This window comes from Convolutriloba macropyga, chromosome 8, assembly GCF_964194025.1.
Source record: "Convolutriloba macropyga chromosome 8, txConMacr16.3, whole genome shotgun sequence".
Classification (NCBI taxonomy): Eukaryota; Metazoa; Xenacoelomorpha; order Acoela; family Convolutidae; genus Convolutriloba; species Convolutriloba macropyga.
In genome coordinates, this window is record NC_134475.1 from 25,374,277 (window position 1) to 25,392,870 (window position 18,594).

General features: G+C 36.8%; 3 protein-coding genes across 3 annotated transcripts in view; all 3 read right to left on the minus strand.

Annotated features, from left to right (window-relative positions):
- Positions 1-18,594, minus strand: part of LOC142344625 (trafficking protein particle complex subunit 2-like) — a 580,178-nt gene that overhangs the window by 478,401 nt on the left and 83,183 nt on the right. The window lies entirely within an intron of this gene.
- The window catches only part of LOC142344623 (ubiquitin carboxyl-terminal hydrolase 5-like), a 385,171-nt gene that overhangs the window by 283,399 nt on the left and 83,178 nt on the right, over positions 1-18,594 (minus strand). The gene's annotated exons all lie outside the window — the stretch shown is intronic.
- Positions 1-18,594, minus strand: part of LOC142344994 (uncharacterized) — a 148,346-nt gene that overhangs the window by 95,545 nt on the left and 34,207 nt on the right. The window contains exons 2-3 of the mRNA XM_075397078.1: positions 3,823-4,140; positions 3,306-3,505 (exon numbers count right to left, since the gene is read on the minus strand). Coding sequence (XP_075253193.1) covers positions 3,306-3,505; positions 3,823-4,140 — 518 coding nt within the window. The remainder of the gene's footprint in view (positions 1-3,305; positions 3,506-3,822; positions 4,141-18,594) is intronic.

The window sequence follows — 18,594 nt, forward strand, 5'->3', positions numbered from 1 at the left end:
ATCAACCAGCAGCAGCCAAATCAGGCGAACCACGAGCAGCAAGTGGCTGTAGCACTACCCTTGCTCACACGCCTTCGATACCCAAGCCGAGAATTCAAGAGTTTTGAAAGAAAATATTTCGAGTCCATATCAAACGCCAACAACTGGGATGATCAAAGCTTCAGTTATGCTTTGGACGAGTACTATACTCCTCTCAAACCAGTACTTTCATCAAAGAGAACCAGCTCTGACAATAGCAAGAGTCTTGAAGGCCCTCAATTTGTTGTCCTTTGCTTTGATATTCCTCGATAACGTTCTGGAGTTTAGCAAAAACGCAAAGAACACAAAAGAAACGCGCCTTATAAGAGCCATTCGAGAGGCCAACTCAAAACTCAAGAAATTCCACAGGGTTCTCATGTAATTTTGTCTATTTTTTGCCAAAACAACAGAGGGATGAAACTATTGAAATCAATCATATTTAAAAGACCAAAACCGACAAACTCGCCATTAACTGAAAAGGAAAATAAAATAACTGCAAAAGAGCGAATGGAGATTGGTAACCTTCTACACGTAGAGACGGGAAAAATTGCTCTGCGTGAAAAAATAAATCGAGAAATTCAATCGAAAGATAGTTCCAGAAGCAACGATCAAGTCAAACTGTTGCATAAAAAACACTCGTTTACAATAATTGCTTCGAACTTCGTACGAAAGCAATCAAAGACTTACAGGACTAAAATAAATGCTAAAAAGTTTTCTTGAAAGCAATTAAAAATATATCAAATAACAAAATCTTAATCTGATAGAATTTCAAAATTGCTCCAAAGCGTAAATTACGTTTTATTTAAGTGACAAAGACACTTAAGCAAAAACAGGAAAATTCGAAATTACAAACTTGCTCTAAATTAAGACTTTGTCGAACCTACTTTTCTCGCTCACACCGAATGATGCATGAACGAAAATCAGTCTTTTTCTCTGCTTCTGCCGTCTGGTCTGCAGAGTGATGGAAACACTTGTTTTCACGTTCGACTGAGTTTTATATCCTGTTTCACTGACATTTCACCAATTAAAAAATGAAGAACACTACAATTCCTATTCAGTTGTAATAAATCACTAGACCAATAACAATCGGACAACGAAAACTGAATAAATAATTGACAAAGTGCATCCCGGAAAAAACTATTACTAAAATAACGTGCAATGAAATAAGTTTTCATTCGATTACCAACTGCTCGAAAAAAAAAACGGTATGTAGAAAGAAGACAAAGGTAACGAAAGAAAACCAAAATCAATACAAAATGCGTAGCGGTACTAAACAGTTAATCAAAAGATCTTTTGAAAACTCTGCAGCTCAACCAGAAACCCACCCAAATCTAAAATAAAGATAGAGACAAAATAAAAATTGAAATAAAAAACGCTGAAAAAACTACAAACGTTATCAATTATTTCAGTGAAGTGCCCTGTAAAATTTTAAAAGCTCTCCTCTTTGTAGCGTTACCGAACGAAGAGTCACAGATTAACAAAATGATTGCAAAACACTTAAGGCAAAAACTGATATAGGCAAAAAAGATGAAAAGCTTACTTAAACTGCTTTGAAAAAGCCGCATGTGATCCAAAAAATATCGCTCGCGGAAGTTTTCATCCATACATCTCTCTCTCTCTCTCTCTCTCTCTCTCTCTCTCTCTCTCTCGGTTTCTGATTTTGACTTTTGTTCAGCAGCAGTAATCTAAACTCTTCTTTTCACGTATGGCATTTGACTTCCTCTAGAACACATCTTCCAAAACTAGAAATCAAAAACAAATCCAGAAGACCTCTGGAGACGATACGAAGTAGAAAAATGAGAGCCCTCACTTACATAATAAACCTCCTACTCAAATTACAAAACAATAAACAGAACAATGACAAGAAAGTTAAAGCTTCTGGCAAAAAAAATGATAAAACAACTAACAAAACTTCGTTACAAGTTGTGACTCTAAGACAACTATTGGGAAAAGAATCTTAGAATGTAGTTAGTTTTCGTTCATTAAACAACCCTCGATTGTCAGTGCGGCCAACAAAAACAGTTCCCGGGGAAAACCGGGAAAACGAAAATCAATGAATAAAAAACTCATTCTTCAAATTGAATACGAATTAATATTCTAGTAAATGAGTACACCAAACCTAATGTTCTCTTCTTTTAGAAAAAGCAACTTTACCAATCATTATTGTGAGATAAACCTCTTTTACTCACTTTTCTTGATCAGTCTACTCGATACAGGCTAGAGACATATGGAACAACAATCTGAAAATAATAAAATTCTGAAAATTAGAAATTTATATAATAAAAAATTGCCTCGAAAATTCAGTGAAAATTGCCTTGCTAAGTCATCCCAAAGTAGCAAAAACAAAAGAATAATTCTACATTATGGGTAGAGCCAGAAAGACATAGAAGCAAAAAGAACAAGATTAACATCACCCAAATCAGAAGACAATGAAAAGTACTGCAACAAGTAATTCACACCGCCAAACTCCCCAGATCATATTCAAAAAATTGAAAAACTACAATTGCCAAAAAAAGCGTCAGTTTGGCAAAAAGGCGAATTGTTCAAATTCAATCTGAGAGTAATATTTGCTTAAGATGGTCAAAAAGTAGTTCGAATGGCACTATTACCGGTTTAGATAATTGAGCAAACCAACTTTGACTCAAAAATTTGAAAAAACTGCTTCGAAAAAAGCTGCACGTGGTCAAAAATTTTGCTGGCTCAGCAAAAATTTTTCACACCTAAATTCCTTGCTCTCGAGATGAGACAAGAGAGTTTGACTTCCTGTTTTGTAAATTCTCTCCAACAAAATTACCGAACAAAAAAAACGCTCCACCAATACTCTTCGAGTCGTACGAAAAAATAGATTACGATTACTCCGCTGTTAGTAATGGAAAAAATATGCCGCAATAATAGCCGGCTGAGAAGACGAGGGTGGCTATTGATTAAAAAAAATCTTAGAGACAAATGTCGAAACGTTGAAGAGAAAACAACGAGACAATTTCAGTCATCTGATGGGAAGACTGTCATGGGAAGACATTAGCTTCGCTTAAAAAACGTCAAGATGTCTTAATTGCTCGTTTTATGTACATACGTCACAATTGCCATCGCTTCTATATCTGACTCTGCAAAAAGATCGGTCAACTGTTTTCAATTTCTAAGTCAACGAGGCTGACATGTCTCAACTTTCTGGAACCCACAATTATGGATTTAGCATTCAGAATGCGCGATTTATCGACTTATTTACGAAAAACGTGCCATTGATTAGGTCAAATCTGAGCTACAACGGGGGAAACGCCGTCTCTTACATTCTGCTTGATGTCACGCCCATTTAGGTTCGTGTGCTTTGTATCCTGATGGCAGTCCACCTGATCAGAGTCTGTGCTACTTTGTCTTTCAATTTGAGAGGTAACCACAGGAACTTCTGAGCCAATGTTGTTGCTGAGCACCCAACGAGATGTCGATTGACCAAAGTTTTGTTTAACATTCTGGTTTACAGCATCATTTGCTGAAGCAAAGTAAACTTCTCCAAGGATGAACAACTAAGGGCATAATTTTTCAGTTTCCCGTAAACTCACATACTTTCTCGCGTTACAATAAAGAACAAACTTTGTAACATGCCAAAAAAGGCCAATTATTCGCTTGCAATACTCAACTGCCTTTTGAACCAAAAACCACCCTCCTTACTTTCATCTAAAAACTAGGTTGGACCTAAATTGAAATACAAGAGCAGCCGTAATTCTTGGGCCTTTACCAAGTTGGAGGGTAGGCTATCATAGTAAAGGCACTGAAGTTCAACATCAATTCAATAATCGACAGACTTACGATGGACAGAATGTTCAAAGTTCTGCATTTCGTTGGCAAGTTTAGCCGGAGGAAGCATTATGTCTCCTGAGCCTTGGTGGCTCGCTGCCATCATAACAGGGGCCATATTGACGTCAGAGTTTACACTGCTTTGTTTATTCCTCGTTTCCACCAATAAGAACGACTGGTCCACTCCCGAAATACCTCGAGGTTGTGGTCTTTCAACTGAATCAAGTCTGTACCTTGTTGACTTTTGAGACGATGTTAAAGCACAGTGCACTGCAGTTTCACAAATATTCCCTCCGCTATTGCTACAATGGGGTTCTATCTCATTTTTTTCTACAACAAAACAGAGTTAACTCTGGAACGATTACTAGAAAAGGACATCAGGGATCACTCCCGCACGAATATCTGGTCACCCATAATGATAAGTTTCCCCATTTATCAAGGCATCAGCGAGGGACAATGGTGCGCCCTTACTATTGATCTACACACAAAGGAGATCGTTTACTATTGAACGCCAAGCTTGACGAAAGCATATTATTTGCAGCCCCGCCCCCAAGCACACGTGATATATTAACACAATGATCTGTATGTATAACACGCATTTTGTAACTGAGAAGCGCATCACATACTGCGCGGTTAATGAAGCAAAAGATCTCACGAATGATCTAAGATCAAAAACCCTAAATGATACCAATTAGTACAATATACAATGTAATTTTGAAATCTGATCATGATGTAGCATTCTTCTGAGCGAAGCTATGCAGTTTGTAACGCAGTCGTTCTCTAGTAACTGAAAACGACTAATCAAATTCACCGATTTTAATAAAAAATTTTGCTTTCTTCTGAAGAGAAAAATTTCTTAAAGAGAATGATGGACTTTTAGCTGTACCTTTTGATAAGGGTAATGGATTTTGTGTCACAAAAACTCCTTCTCAAACTAGCACTCAGAAATGTTTATTTTAAAGTAATGTAACTGGTACTGTTAAAAAGACGGTGGTTTGGCAATGGGAGCTTCCATTGCTGCTATTATGGCCCATACTCAGATGAAAACATTTGAAACTTAGTGCTGAGGATGAGATGAGCAATGGAGAAAAAAGTTAAACAAAGAAGCCCCATGTCAAAAAGTGGTTTGGAATAGCAGGGCCGTCGAGTGCATAAAATTAATAAAGGGGCTCTTGCTCATCAATTGGTAGGACAATCCAATGGATGAGTAGTGATCCCACACTATGAGACATCACTGCATCGTATACAATTTTAAAGACACGGCACTATAGCTCTTTTAGAGTTGCGTCATGATAAACATAAACGAACATCACTGCATCGTATATAACTTTAAAGACGAGGCACTATGACTCTTTAAGAGTTATAGTGCCTAAAATGTGAGAACGTGCGTAAAATGTGAGAACTGGTATCATATAAAATATCAAAATATAAGCAAGGAGCAAACCGAAAAGGATCTATTGTTTTACCCCCCCCCCCTCCAGCTTAGTGAGCATAAATCTTTTATGACCCCCAGGCGCACGTGCTATATTCTCATGAAGTAACGAGCTATATAAAATATAATTTGTAACTGGGGGTCATAAAATCACTTGGAGGAAACAGAATAGATCCCGAAAACTATTTGAAATTTATCTAGATGACCTAATATCGGATTTAAAAAAGGATAGTTAATTAAAACCTTTATTACGAACGTTTTCGAACTCTGTGCTCATCGTCAGGTTATAAAGAATACAAAATGCTAAAACGAAAAGCCAGAAAGTAAAAAGCAAATGAGTAAAATCCACTAATTCAAGGAAAATTAAAACGAATTTTTACATATCTACAGTCGTATCTACAAAATTTTAAATCTGAATATATATGCGCATCAAACTGGGACTTTACAAATCGATGATTCTGCCAGTTCTAATGTACGGATCCTCGTGCTGTAACTTAAACCGAGGAGATATGCGAAACTTGGAACGGTTTAAATGTTGTGATAAACGTATAAAATAGATCACCTTTTCCCTTCGTCAAATCATTCAATTTCAGATCTTTTGAGCTAGGGACAAGAATCCCTTTCAACATCAACGAGTTCTAAGTCCCGTCGTTCCTATCTTTGACGGGTGAGATCGATGCTTTGATGCCCAACAGACGATTCCACACTCTAAGGACTTCTTCTTCGAAGAACTTGCTCCTCACAGATTCACAAGCCCGAAACATCGAGTTCCCCAACTTCAACATCTTATCCATTCCTGGAGCCCGCATTGCCCACGCTCAACAATTCCTCCCCATCAAAGATAAGTTCAACATTATTGTTGTTTTTATTGGCGGCAACGACTTATACAGTGGTACCCTCCCATCTTCACTGTCCGAGCAACAGTTAGTGGACGAGTTAGACTTTCTGGGCGAACAGCTGTGCAAGCTAGCCAAAAAAGTTTTCATCCTTGGTATCCACCACGGTGGTAGCTATCGTGAACGTTCTTCGAAAACTATTAAACTATTGAACAACAAAAATAGGACAAGCAGAAACTGGAAATATTGTGGTGTGTCAAAAGAAATTTTCAGTGAGATACACCTCGGCGACAACGACGTGCACTTTAGCAAGTCCGGGATCAGCGGCGTGAAAACGATCCTGAAGAAACGAGTGATGTACAAGAACTACTCGAACAAGTGCAACGAGGAAGGACACCTAGACTACTTCGAGTGCCCATTCAAGAACTGCAACTGCAACTACTAACTCCGTTTCCTCCGGCTCTCCCAGCGAGAACCACCCAGGTAACGATAGTTAGTTTCTACTTAACTGTTTGTTGTTATTCCGCTGTCTCTCCTCGCGAGAAACAAAGGATAACAGCACGCAAGCGCTGCTTCACTACAATCTCTCGTAGCGAGAAATAACTAGTGAAACAGCTACGATCCTAACAACCCTCGAGTAGAAGCGAAGTAATACGAAAAAGCCTCAAGCGAAAAGTCGATCGAAAACGATAACAAACAAAGAATTAATTTTAAAATCGAAAATTGCAATGGGCCTTACAATCAACTGTAATACATGCAAGGCTGGCATTACTAAAAAAGAAACAGTCGTTCAATGCGTATCATGCGAAAACATTAAACATATGACCACCCAATGTACACAGCTATCTGGCACAGTCATCAACGCTCTCCAGGAGACAAAAATTGAATGTACTTCTACCATGCAACAACTGCGTAAAAACGAACAAACGGGAAGTCGTCCTGGACGCTATCAGCAGCCAAAACAAAATTGACAAAAGCAACAAAAATCAGGAGGAAATGAAAACTTTTGATAAAGAAACCGTCGGTAATCAACTAAACAATGAGATAATATCCTTTAAGAGCGCTGTTGAAAGTAACCTCAACGACCTAAGAGACATTGTGACCAAAAGTCAAACCAAAAACCGAACCTCCCACAAACGATCACTCCAGCGGCGTACGTGTACGTGGAATACCCGAGCTGAAAGACACCAATGCTAGAAAACGTGCTGAACATGACAAAGCTGAGATTGAAAACATACTAAAATTCCTAAATGTTGATTCTAACATCGAAGACTGTAGGCGAACTGGAACATACAACGAATACAAGGACAGAACAATCATAGTCAAACTCAGTAATGACTCGAACAGAAAACTGCTCTTACTATCTCTTGGCAAATTGCGGAACTATGATAAAAAAAGTGTACCTTAGCAGAGAACTATCAAAAGAAGAACAACTGTTGGAAAATGATCTACTTAAAAAAAGATGAGAATACATCGGTTCAGGAATACCAGGAAACAAGCTCAAGGTCCAAAACTTGAAACTACTCCACTACGTTGATCAAAGCAACACCTGGGATGAGGCCGCCCTAGATACGGGATGGTGACTGAACACCAACGAAAACAGAACCGAACAAATTACTCTACTCACTTTCAACATACACAGCGTCCTCAACCTGCAAAGACGTTCCACTCTTGCAAATGCAATTTTAACCCGAAAATACGATGTCTTATGTCTCAGTGAAACATGGCTAACAAAATCTGTCCCGAACGAGTCTCTCTTTCTCAATAACTTCCAAATTTTCAGAAATGACAGAACATCAACTGAAAATGTCTCCAAACACGGAGGACTACTCATTGCGGTACGGAGAGACATCAACGCTAAACAACTGACACTTAACCACACATTTGAAGACGCGATAACTGTTTTACTAACTGACAAAACCAAAGCACAAAAATTGTTGATCAGCTGTATCTATAACCCTCCAAAAAACACTCCCAACAGATGGCCACCTGAGAAATGCGCGCAATTCTTTACAAGTCTCAAAACCAAACGTAAACCGTTGAAAATCTCAAGCTCTATAATAACTGGAGATATTAATTTTGCGCATACATCTTGGCGTCAATGCAGTCTACAGATGAATATGAAAACACAGTCACTCATCAACTAGCAAATCTCAACTATGAACAAAAAGTTGACTTCCGATGCATACTTGGCAGCAAACCGCAGTTAGACGTCCTCATAATAGATGAATCCGAGTATTGGCTTAATTCAACAATTGATACCACACTTATTGATAACTACTCAATCAATTTATAAAAGTGCTCAGACCACCCAGCATTCGCATCCCTGTTAACCTTCAATAATGCAACGGAGAAACACCATAAAATTGTCAAACAAGCAATCTCTCGGACTAACTGGGAGAATTTTAATCAAACAATCGTCGATAATCCCTTCGAACCTTACTGTTACAGCAATGTAGACGAAGTCACCAATCAATGGTACCTATGGTTCAACAAATTGTTTACCGAAAACGTACCAAGAATTACTAGCCACCGATCTTACCTCCCTCCATGGATCTCGAAACCTACCTCTCACCTGATCAACCAACATAACACACTCAAACGCAAAGAAGCCAGAAAAGCCCAACCCATAAACCTGCAAAAAATTCTTGACCTTGAAAGCAAAACTGAAATCGAATCCTGTAACGACCAAGCCGACTACGAAAACAAGATTTTCAGAACAAGGGAATTCAGTAAGATCCAAGCCTATCTGAGATCCATTAAAAAAGCGCCACCGTACCCACATGGAATGCATTTACAAAACAAAGTAGCAGAAAATGATGAAGTAATTGCAAAACTGTTTAACCAATTCTTCCAAAGTGTTTTTAACTTAGAAACAAACAATACAAACGTTGACTTCGGGCCGAATACATTCAACAAAATTACTTGCTGCGATAAACAAGTCACGGAAATACTCAGTTCTCTTAAATCAAAAAAGGCAAAAGGACAGGATCGAATAGGAACGAGACCCTAAAACATCTTGCAACCACACTGGCTAAATCTTTAACTGTCATCTTTCAAACCTGCTTCAACAAAGTTGTGTGCCCACAATACTGGAAAGAAAGCGAAATAACTCCAACCTACAAAGACGGTGATAAAAGCGACGTAACCAAATATAAAACCATTAACTGCCTCTGTTGCCCGTCGAAAGTCCTAGAAAAAGTCATCTTTGACTGGTTATACCCAGTAGTAAGGCAAAAACTTAACGACTCTCAATTTGGATTTAGAGACGGTCGCTCAGCCATTATACAACTTATCTGCTTCCTCGATAGTATACCTGGTCAACGATTTGTCGGCAATTGATGAACTAGCGGTTTTCCACTTACACTTGGAAAAAGCCTTCGACAAGGTTGCTTACGATCTCCTGCTTTTGAAAATCCAGAAAATGGGAATAGTTGGAACAGCCCTAAAACTAATTGCCAATCATTTAGACAATAGAAAGAAATGCGTGAAAATAAACAACTCCAGATCTGAATTCCGTGATGTCACTAGCGGGGTCCCACACGGGTCCCTACTGGGTCCTCTACTCTTTTTAATCTACATAAAAGACCTCCCCACTGTTGCAAGTGAAAGTGAATGCTTCGGATATGCCGATGACTACAAACTGTTAAGCACATCTCATGAACTCCTAGAAAGTGACCTAATAAGTTTACATAACTGGTGTGTCGCAAACAAAATGAATCTCCATGATGACAAAAGTAGTCTGATACACATCAAAAAACAATCAAACCTATTAAAGTTCAAAAAGACCTTGGTGTCCTAATCTCGAACGACCTCTCCTGGAAAGAAAACTGTAATCTGCGTCGAACTAAATCTCTGAAATCATTGTGGTTCCTCAAGCTTAACATTTCTTTCAAGTCAACGACTAAAGCCAAAACTAAACGCATACACAAGATACGTGGTACCCGTCATATCGTACGCATGTGATGTCTGGTACCCCACCAAAACAGACTTGTCAAACATCGAAAGAATAAAGAAAAGTGCAACACAGTGGATTCTAAACAACACAATTCCCCATAGAGAAATACTCAAAGAACTCAACTTACTGCCACTCTCAATGTACTTCGAACTCCACAGTCTCCTACTGTTCTGCGCCATCACTGACTACAAGTATGACATAAAACATTAGACTATATATCACGTAAAACCAACGAACGGATCAGACAATGATCCAACTCCAGCTTCAACATTCCCAAAAACAGACTCAAAAGGACCGACGATAACTTCTGGACACGAAACGGAACACTGCACAACATTCTGAGTAAACATATTGACTTAACAACGAAAGAGAAGAGAAAAGCACGAATAACACAGCCATTTTGGAAATTCTTCGAAAAGTTCAACGAAGTCAATCTATGTACCTGGAGGATACTCTGCCAACGAAGGAACTGTAAACAACATTGCAAACTTACTCACTAATGACATAAAGGGTGAAAACCCATGGTATATCACTAAAGACTTCGCTACTACTACTACTACTACTACTACTACTACTAATACTACTACTACTGCTACTACTACCACTACTACTACTACTACTACTACTACTACTACTACTACTACTACGGCATTTCTGAATTTGGTCCACCAAATCCACGGATTTAGCATACCCCCGCAAACAATGAAAACGCGTTCCGGGTCCAAAACAAAAGCCATAAAGTGATAGGTCAACGTATTTGTAGCTAAAAAATCAAAAAAAGCCCCGAAAAAACAGTTCATAGGACAATTTTTAAGTTGATCGAAAATTTTTCAAAATTTCTGTTTTTTTTTGCAAATTTTGGTATTTTTTTAAACTTTTTCTCACAATTTTTCCAAACAAATTGTGTTCAGAATAAAGTACAGCTCACGCACAATCCGTAGCAAATTGATTGATGTTTGTAAATTGAGTATTCGAGGATTTATGAACCGAGCGGAGTAGGGTACAAAAGCGGCCAAACACCACAAAAACTGCGAAATCGAGAAAATGCATTTTCTCCGCGAATACACGTTTTTTCGCAAAAATTTTTTGATATGTGTCCTGTCGGAGTACGTTAAAGCGTATTTGGTATTTGCAAGATAGTGCGTAGTCTTTTTAGAAACGACCGTTTTTTCAGCTTTTGATTCAGGTTTGTACTAGTAGACATCAACTGCAAAACCCAAGGATCCAAAAAAAGTGATTTGGCAAAAATCATCATAGAATCCTGAAATTTTGCATGTTGCTTCCTTTTAGCACAACAAATTCATATGCAATGTTTTGAAACAAATGATCTTATTGATTTCGAGAAAAAAGGGTTGAAAAAAAGCGTTCTAAATTTGGGAGGCGGAAGTTTCCCTTATTCTGGCCACTTAAGCATTTCTTCTGAACCCATGAGAATTTGCAACTAAAACAACTCTTTTGAAAGTCGGATTTTTGGGCACATGCCGGAGACAAATGCGGCCATTAAAAAAATGCCAGTAACAGTTATTTTTTTTAAGAAGTTGTGTTGATGTCAGTTTCGAAATCAGACCGTTCATCAGAAAACTTGCGGCCAGTTCAAAGCATCAGTTATTTAACTTTTAAAGAAAGCTGCCTTTGATTGCTGCTGTAATGCAGTGGAGGTCTCCTTGAAAAACAGACCTACAAGTTCTAGAAGGGGGCAAATTGAAACAATTTTTCTGCAAGGAAGTCCTAGAATTTTTCATTTTTGAATGATCACTGACATTGACTTAATTCGTTCCAAGCCTCGTTTTTTGCAGCGATCAGATATTTATTTATACCGGGATGAGGCTAAAGTAGAAAAAATCTTTAAAAAACGTTTTTGGTGATATTTACAGCTTTTGATTGCATCAGCGCAGTTTTTCTGAATTTGGGTATGGAAAATTATTCCAATTCCAATCCGCTTAAATAAAAATACTCTAGGTACCCTAAACGTACCTAAATGGTCCAAAAGCGCAATTTTTATAATCTTAGCAGATTTGTCTGCAAATGGTATTGAAAAATAAACATGAACCATTGGTTCTGCTTTTATATAAGTATTCGGATTTACTGCAAATTTATAAATCAAAATTATTTCAATTTGCGTTTCTCTAATCAATCCTGTACTTGAAATCTTCTAGGCAAAATTTGGACACAAACAAATATATCCACGTCAACTACAATGTAGGAGCTTTGCAACGATATGTGTTTCATTTGATTAGTTATTCATTAAACATCCAATATCTTTACTTTTTTACAAAAATTTTAGAAATCAGCACGAAAAAGGACAATTTTGAGAAAAAGTGATACTTACAGCCCTCTTACGATCCCAATTAGCTAATGGCTGCGACAAAGGGATCCTTGTCTTCAAAGTGAACTATATATCAATTCACTTGAGCAAATATTCGTTGAGAAATTTTACATCATATACAAATCGAAATTTCAACTAGCTTACCAGTGCTTCTAGGAGACATAAACGCACCTAAACGGTCAAAAAGTGCCCATTTCTTTTTCCTCGCGCAATTTTCCACACAAGAGCTTTTCAAAACTTTATATAGAGCTTTTGTACCATTCTTAAAAGTGGGCGGACTCAGCCACTATTTACCAAGTCTTAATAGCATCGATTTTTCTTTTATCTTTGAAGCCACTTTAGGAACCCTTGAAGCAATCGTTTACAAAGAATAATACATACGACTGCAAAGCCTATCCAAAATGCATTAAAATGAGATACAAAAAAAGCAAATTGAGCTAATATTTGTTACCTTTTGAGTAAAACAAGTAAAATTCGCATCTTGTCGATTTTGGGCCTAAGCGTTCAAAGAGTCGTTTCATGGTCAAAGCAGTCAAAAAATGCATGTTATATTATCATCGCGCAATTTTGTATACAAGATTTTGTCGAAACTTTATATAGGGCTATTATACTATTCTAAAAAATGGGTGGAATTAGCCAATATTTACCAAGTCATAAACGACTCGATTTTTCTTTTATGTTCGATGCCAATTTAGGTACCCTTGAAGCTTTTATTCATAAAAGTAAAAAAATGGCTGCAAATCCTATTTTAAGAGCTTGAAAATGAGCTATATATGAAGCAATGTAAAACAATATTTGTTACCTTTTCAAAAAAACAATCACTAGTGGCATCTTGTCTTTTTTGGACCTAAGCGTTCAAAGAGGCGTTTCATGGTCAAAGCGGCCAAAAAATGCCTGTTTTATAATCTTCGCCCAGTTTTCAATACAAAAAAAACTTCAAAAATTTATATACTGCAATAATGTTGATCTTAAAATTGGTCAAAAATATCCCTCAGGATGACAGAACAGATAGAAATCTTGAAAATATTTCGTTTCTCCAGGTATTTTTGCTCCCTAGAGCAAAAGTTTAGAGAGAGAAAGTGCAAATTTATTTTTTAATATAATCTCCCACATTAAAGAAGTTCAAAAATGTAATTTTTAACTCATTGGACGGCTATTTATACACCATAGGATGACAGAATACATAGAATCCTTGAAATTCGTTTCTCCAGGTATTTTTTCTCCCTAAAGCAATGTTTTTCCGCAAAAAGCCTGAAACTTTTTATTAGCGCAAAATGACGCACGCAAAAGAGGTTTGGGATGAGGGGTCGAAAAGATTTTTTTAAATGGTTTTTTCAAATAATTTTTTTCTAAAAGTAGGCAATTTATCAAGTGAAACTGAGTTTCGGTGCAAAAATTTGACATTTGGAGGAAACTGGTGGTTAGCAAATATTTTCTCAAGGCCATTTGTTCTCCTGGAAAGCCAAAATGTTTGAGATATAACAGTGATATTGTGCAAACAGATCTTCAAAAAAGGATCTCATTGAAAAATTTTGTGAAAAGAGTAACTTTACAAATCGCCAAATGCATGAAACGCTAATGTAACAAAACACTTGAAACTCACAAATACCAGACTAATCCAATTGCAGCCGGAACTTCCAAAACAACGGAGTGAATCGGTACATTCTTCGAGGAGTTAGAGCAGTTGTGAGGTGACCTGACTTCAGAGCTAAAATTGAACATTTAAACCTGAGAAAACGCTACATAAAGTGTACATATTCAGAATCTACATTAGACGGGCTATTCAAAACACTAATTTTCAAATAATCAAACACAGTTCAAAGCTTCAAGGTGTCAACGGTGTCAGCGGTCACCCGCTGGTGTCAACCTCTTCTGGGGCTAATTCGAAGGCAAGTTTACTGGCCAATTTCTCTGAAACGTCTGATTAAAAATAAACCCCCTCATACAGTCTGTAGCACTGCTTGAGATATGCATCATGTTAAAAAATGAGCCCAATCGGTGCATTCTTCGAGGAGTTATATTAAAAATAAGGTACCGTACCAACTGACCCCAGAAGAGAGATACGCCACATTCAGAGCTAAAATTGAAATTGACCTTCTGAACTACGGAAAACGCCCTATGAAACATATATGAGGAGAATCCTCAATATCAGGGGAGTCTAAAGAACCAATTCCCGGGGTTAAATTCGTCTTTTTTGTTGGTCCAACATGTATATACCCGAAATGTACCGGACACGAATAGGTTAAAATGGAGGTATGTGTCCTTGCCAATTTCTCGAAAACGGCTGAAAGAAGCAAAACGCCATTTACAGGGATTGAAGTACGGCTCACGCTGAGTTCAAATCAACAAACAGATCAAAAATCGGTTCCCTCTACGAGGAGATATTCCAACATGAAGGTACCGTATCAAATGACTAAATAGGACAAGTACGGGTCAGATTTTGCTAAAATTGACCACCTGGACTACGTAAAACTAAATACAAAATATATATGGGGAGACTCCCCACTAACTGGGGATACTAAAACACTAACACTTGTTGGGTAAATCGCGTTTTTTGTTGTACCGAAATTTGGGTCCCCCATAATAGCCCGAAAATTCGAATTATTTCAAATTTGAACATTAACAACTTTTTGATTAAGCCGGTTTGGGAAACCAACTAAACACTGCAAGCAAGAGGGGTTCAGTGCTAACAAAATACGACTACTCCCGCCTAATTTGGTCCAGTACTTTAGCAGATATTAACAAAATACTGTTCTGTACCCCATTTTTTGGGCTAAAATCGAAGCCCAAGATCTCCGGAACCGACGTAAAACAACGTGAAAACGCGTGCCCGGCCTATTTTTGGGTGTAATTCTGGTCCACTTCCATGAAGGCTATGATGTTTTGTGTGTTTGGACACAAAACAACATCCACAGAAATTTGATGAAATCGTGAAAAAAGAATAATTGTTGAACTAACCTCATCTTTTCATACAAAAACCTCCAGGGACCTGAATGGAGACTAGAAAACACATACTGCACGCTGAAAAACCTGTTCCTTGCGCAAAACACCACTAAGCGATTAAAATTTGAGAAATGTTATGTTTTTCAGTATTCACTGTAAAATTACACTTTCACAAAAACTTTTGGGGAGAAACTAATAACCCCATTAAAGATACGGTTAAAGGGAAGAGAATGCAACCTAAATTACGTAATTTGATTAGTAATTGACCGAGAAATAAGAAGAATGTACAAAAACTAATTGCCTTTTTTATGCGATGAAATAAACTTCGTTCCTCAGCATTTGCAGACTCTACTTGATTATCCACCGTAAGTACTTCAAATAACCCGGGTATTATCTTTTTTTAGGCTTGGAACAACGTAAATGAGAAAAAAGATACAATTGAGAGAAATTTCTAACTGCCAAACAATTGCTTTCAAAAGAGTATTTTACTTTTATCAGACAATAAATTTGATAAGTTTTCATTTTAAGAGAAAAATGTTGTTGTTCTTAATTACCAATAGCTAAGAGAAAATTTTCAAGAAGCTAGTGAAGGAAACTTGATTAAACAAACATTAGCACTTGAAAGAGGCGTCAAAAAAACTAAAGAGAGTCAAACAATTGAAAAGCATGTAAGAAAATTTATTAGAGATTTTAATTAATTTTTCTAGTTGTTAAAGTGCAGCACAGTCATAGCGCTGCGTTCTTTCCACAAGTGAAGTTGTAGAACGTTCATAAACGTTATGAGGACTAGGCTGAAATGGAAATTGAGAGTTTGAGTTCACTAGCAACACAAAAACTTTCCTTTGGCTTATTAGTGATGAAAAAATGTTAGTTGAAAACTTTTCAGTTTTATAATAATAAAAATCAATGTGATGAAGTTTTATGCTTTAAAATATTTGCACTGTTGAATTTTTTGCAATTGTGTAACCAATAAAGAGCAAAAGTCTAATGAAAAAGTAGCAAAAACCTTGATCCACTTTACCCTAACTTTTTTACAACTTCTAAAAATCAAAAAATTTTCAATTTTATTCAATTTTCCCAAATTTTTGAGCCTTAATTCTCACTTCAAACTTGTGTAAGGTTCAACGGAGGCCCAATTCTGCTGCAGAATGAGTTTAAAAGGGATTTGAACGTTGGGGCAATTGACCATTTAGAATTTTTGCCAGGTATCTATTTCATCAGAGAAAAATAATGTTATCGCAACAAAAAACGTATGATTGACAAATTCGCAGCAAATTTTTGATTTTTCCCTCTCAACTAACTACTGACAATTTTTTGTAGTACTTGCTATCTAATTACAGTTTAAGATAAAGGGACTCTCAGAAAATGCTTTCTACAGAACAAAAAGTTGAATAAAATTTTTAAAATCACAATCTGGAACACACTGGATGCTTTTGTTCGATCTTTGTACTACCTGCCACTTCACTCAGTTTTGTTATGAACAGAAAAAACTATTGAAACAATCAAGAAAAAGTATCAAAAACTATCCTTGATCCATTTTACCCTAACTTTTTTACAACTTCTTAAAATCAAAAAGTTTTCAATTTTTTTCAATTTTCCTAAATTTTTGAGACTTAATTCTCACCTCAAACTTGCTTAAAATTCAAAAAAAGTCCTATTGTGTTACAGAAAGAGTTTCAAAGGGATTAGAACGTTGAGACTTTCCACCATTTAGGATTTTCGACAGGTATCTATTTCATCAGAGAAAAATGATGTTATCGCAACACAAAATGTATGATTGAGTATTTCGCAGCAACTATTTGATTTGTCCTCTCAACTAATTACTGACAATTGTTTTTGTAGTACTTGCTACCTAATCATAATTTAAAATTAAGGAACTCTCAGAAAATGCTTTCTGCAGAACAAAAATTCGAATAAAATATTTAATATCACAATCTGGAAGATTTTTTTTCAAGTTTGGCCTTAAATAACTTTTCTATCATAAGGAATGAAGGAAGCAGCCAGCCGGGTAAACAAGAACAGCTTAGTATCATCAAAATGCAACTATGCTGAACACTTTTGAAACATTACTTTAGAGATATTAACAATTTCCTCAAATATACCCAATTTTTCATAATCTTCATGTTTGAACGGTGTTTAGGAAACGTCAATTAGAGTTCTGCATTTCGATATGCTCTTAAAAAACAATTCAGCTGATTTTCAATTAGGTGCCCAAAATAATCAAAAAAAAATTTGTCAGAAATTAAAAATTCTCAAGATTCTTGCCAGATTCTCGCAAGATTTTGAATCTGGATTTAAAAAATTTCTCTTGATTATCAATTTGGTAACTTGTTTTTATTAGTGATATTGTGTCTCAAAAAAAATTTCTAGAAATTTTTTATTTATTTTACTTGTTTCCTTGCATTGATATCTTGCAAGATTCCAGCAAGTATCTTGCATGTTTTGAATCATCTCAAAATATTCTAGCAAGATCTGAATGCGTTCATCTCTAGGAAACGACTTCACTGATTTGAAAATAAACGCAAAACACGCCAAATAACCCATGAAAACATCATTAGCACAATCTGAAAGACCAAAACACGATGAGAAGCTTGCTCGAGAGAATGCCAAACATTATCTTAGAATTCGCCCTACGTGGACAGATACATCACGAGGAAGTCATTTCCTAGCTTCACAATTGCTGCCGACTGCTTCGATTTAAATAGAGGAAAGACATGTTTGTTAGAGCTGTTTGTCAAAGTTATGCCTGTTATGTTTAACAATTGACCTGCACTGCCACAAAAATTTGGGCGAATTTTTTTTTTCGTGTTTGGTGTTTGTTAAATTTCTGGTCGAATTTTTGCATTTTAATCATGTAACTTTTGAAAGGCTTGAAAATGAGAAGTGTCTTTCTTTTGTCGTAGTTTCACAACCCTTTTTAGCCCAATTTTTGATTCGGTCATCATCCCCATAACACTTACCCAAATTCCAAGGAGTAGTAGGAGTGGAGTAGGAAAATGGGCACCGGGCCAATTCCGAAATTGGTCAAAAAATCCATTTCTGAATTTGGGCAACCCTCTTCTGAATTTGGGAGGCGCAAGTTTTTCCTAAAATGGTTTTCTTAATTTGGGAGGCGGTTTTTCAGGGCCGTTCTGAAAATGGGCGAAGAAATTGCCCAAATTCAGAAATGGCTACTACTACTACTACTACTACTACTACTACTACTACTACTACTACTACTACTACTACTACTACTACTACTACTACTACCACTACTACTACTACTACTACTACTACTACTACTACTACT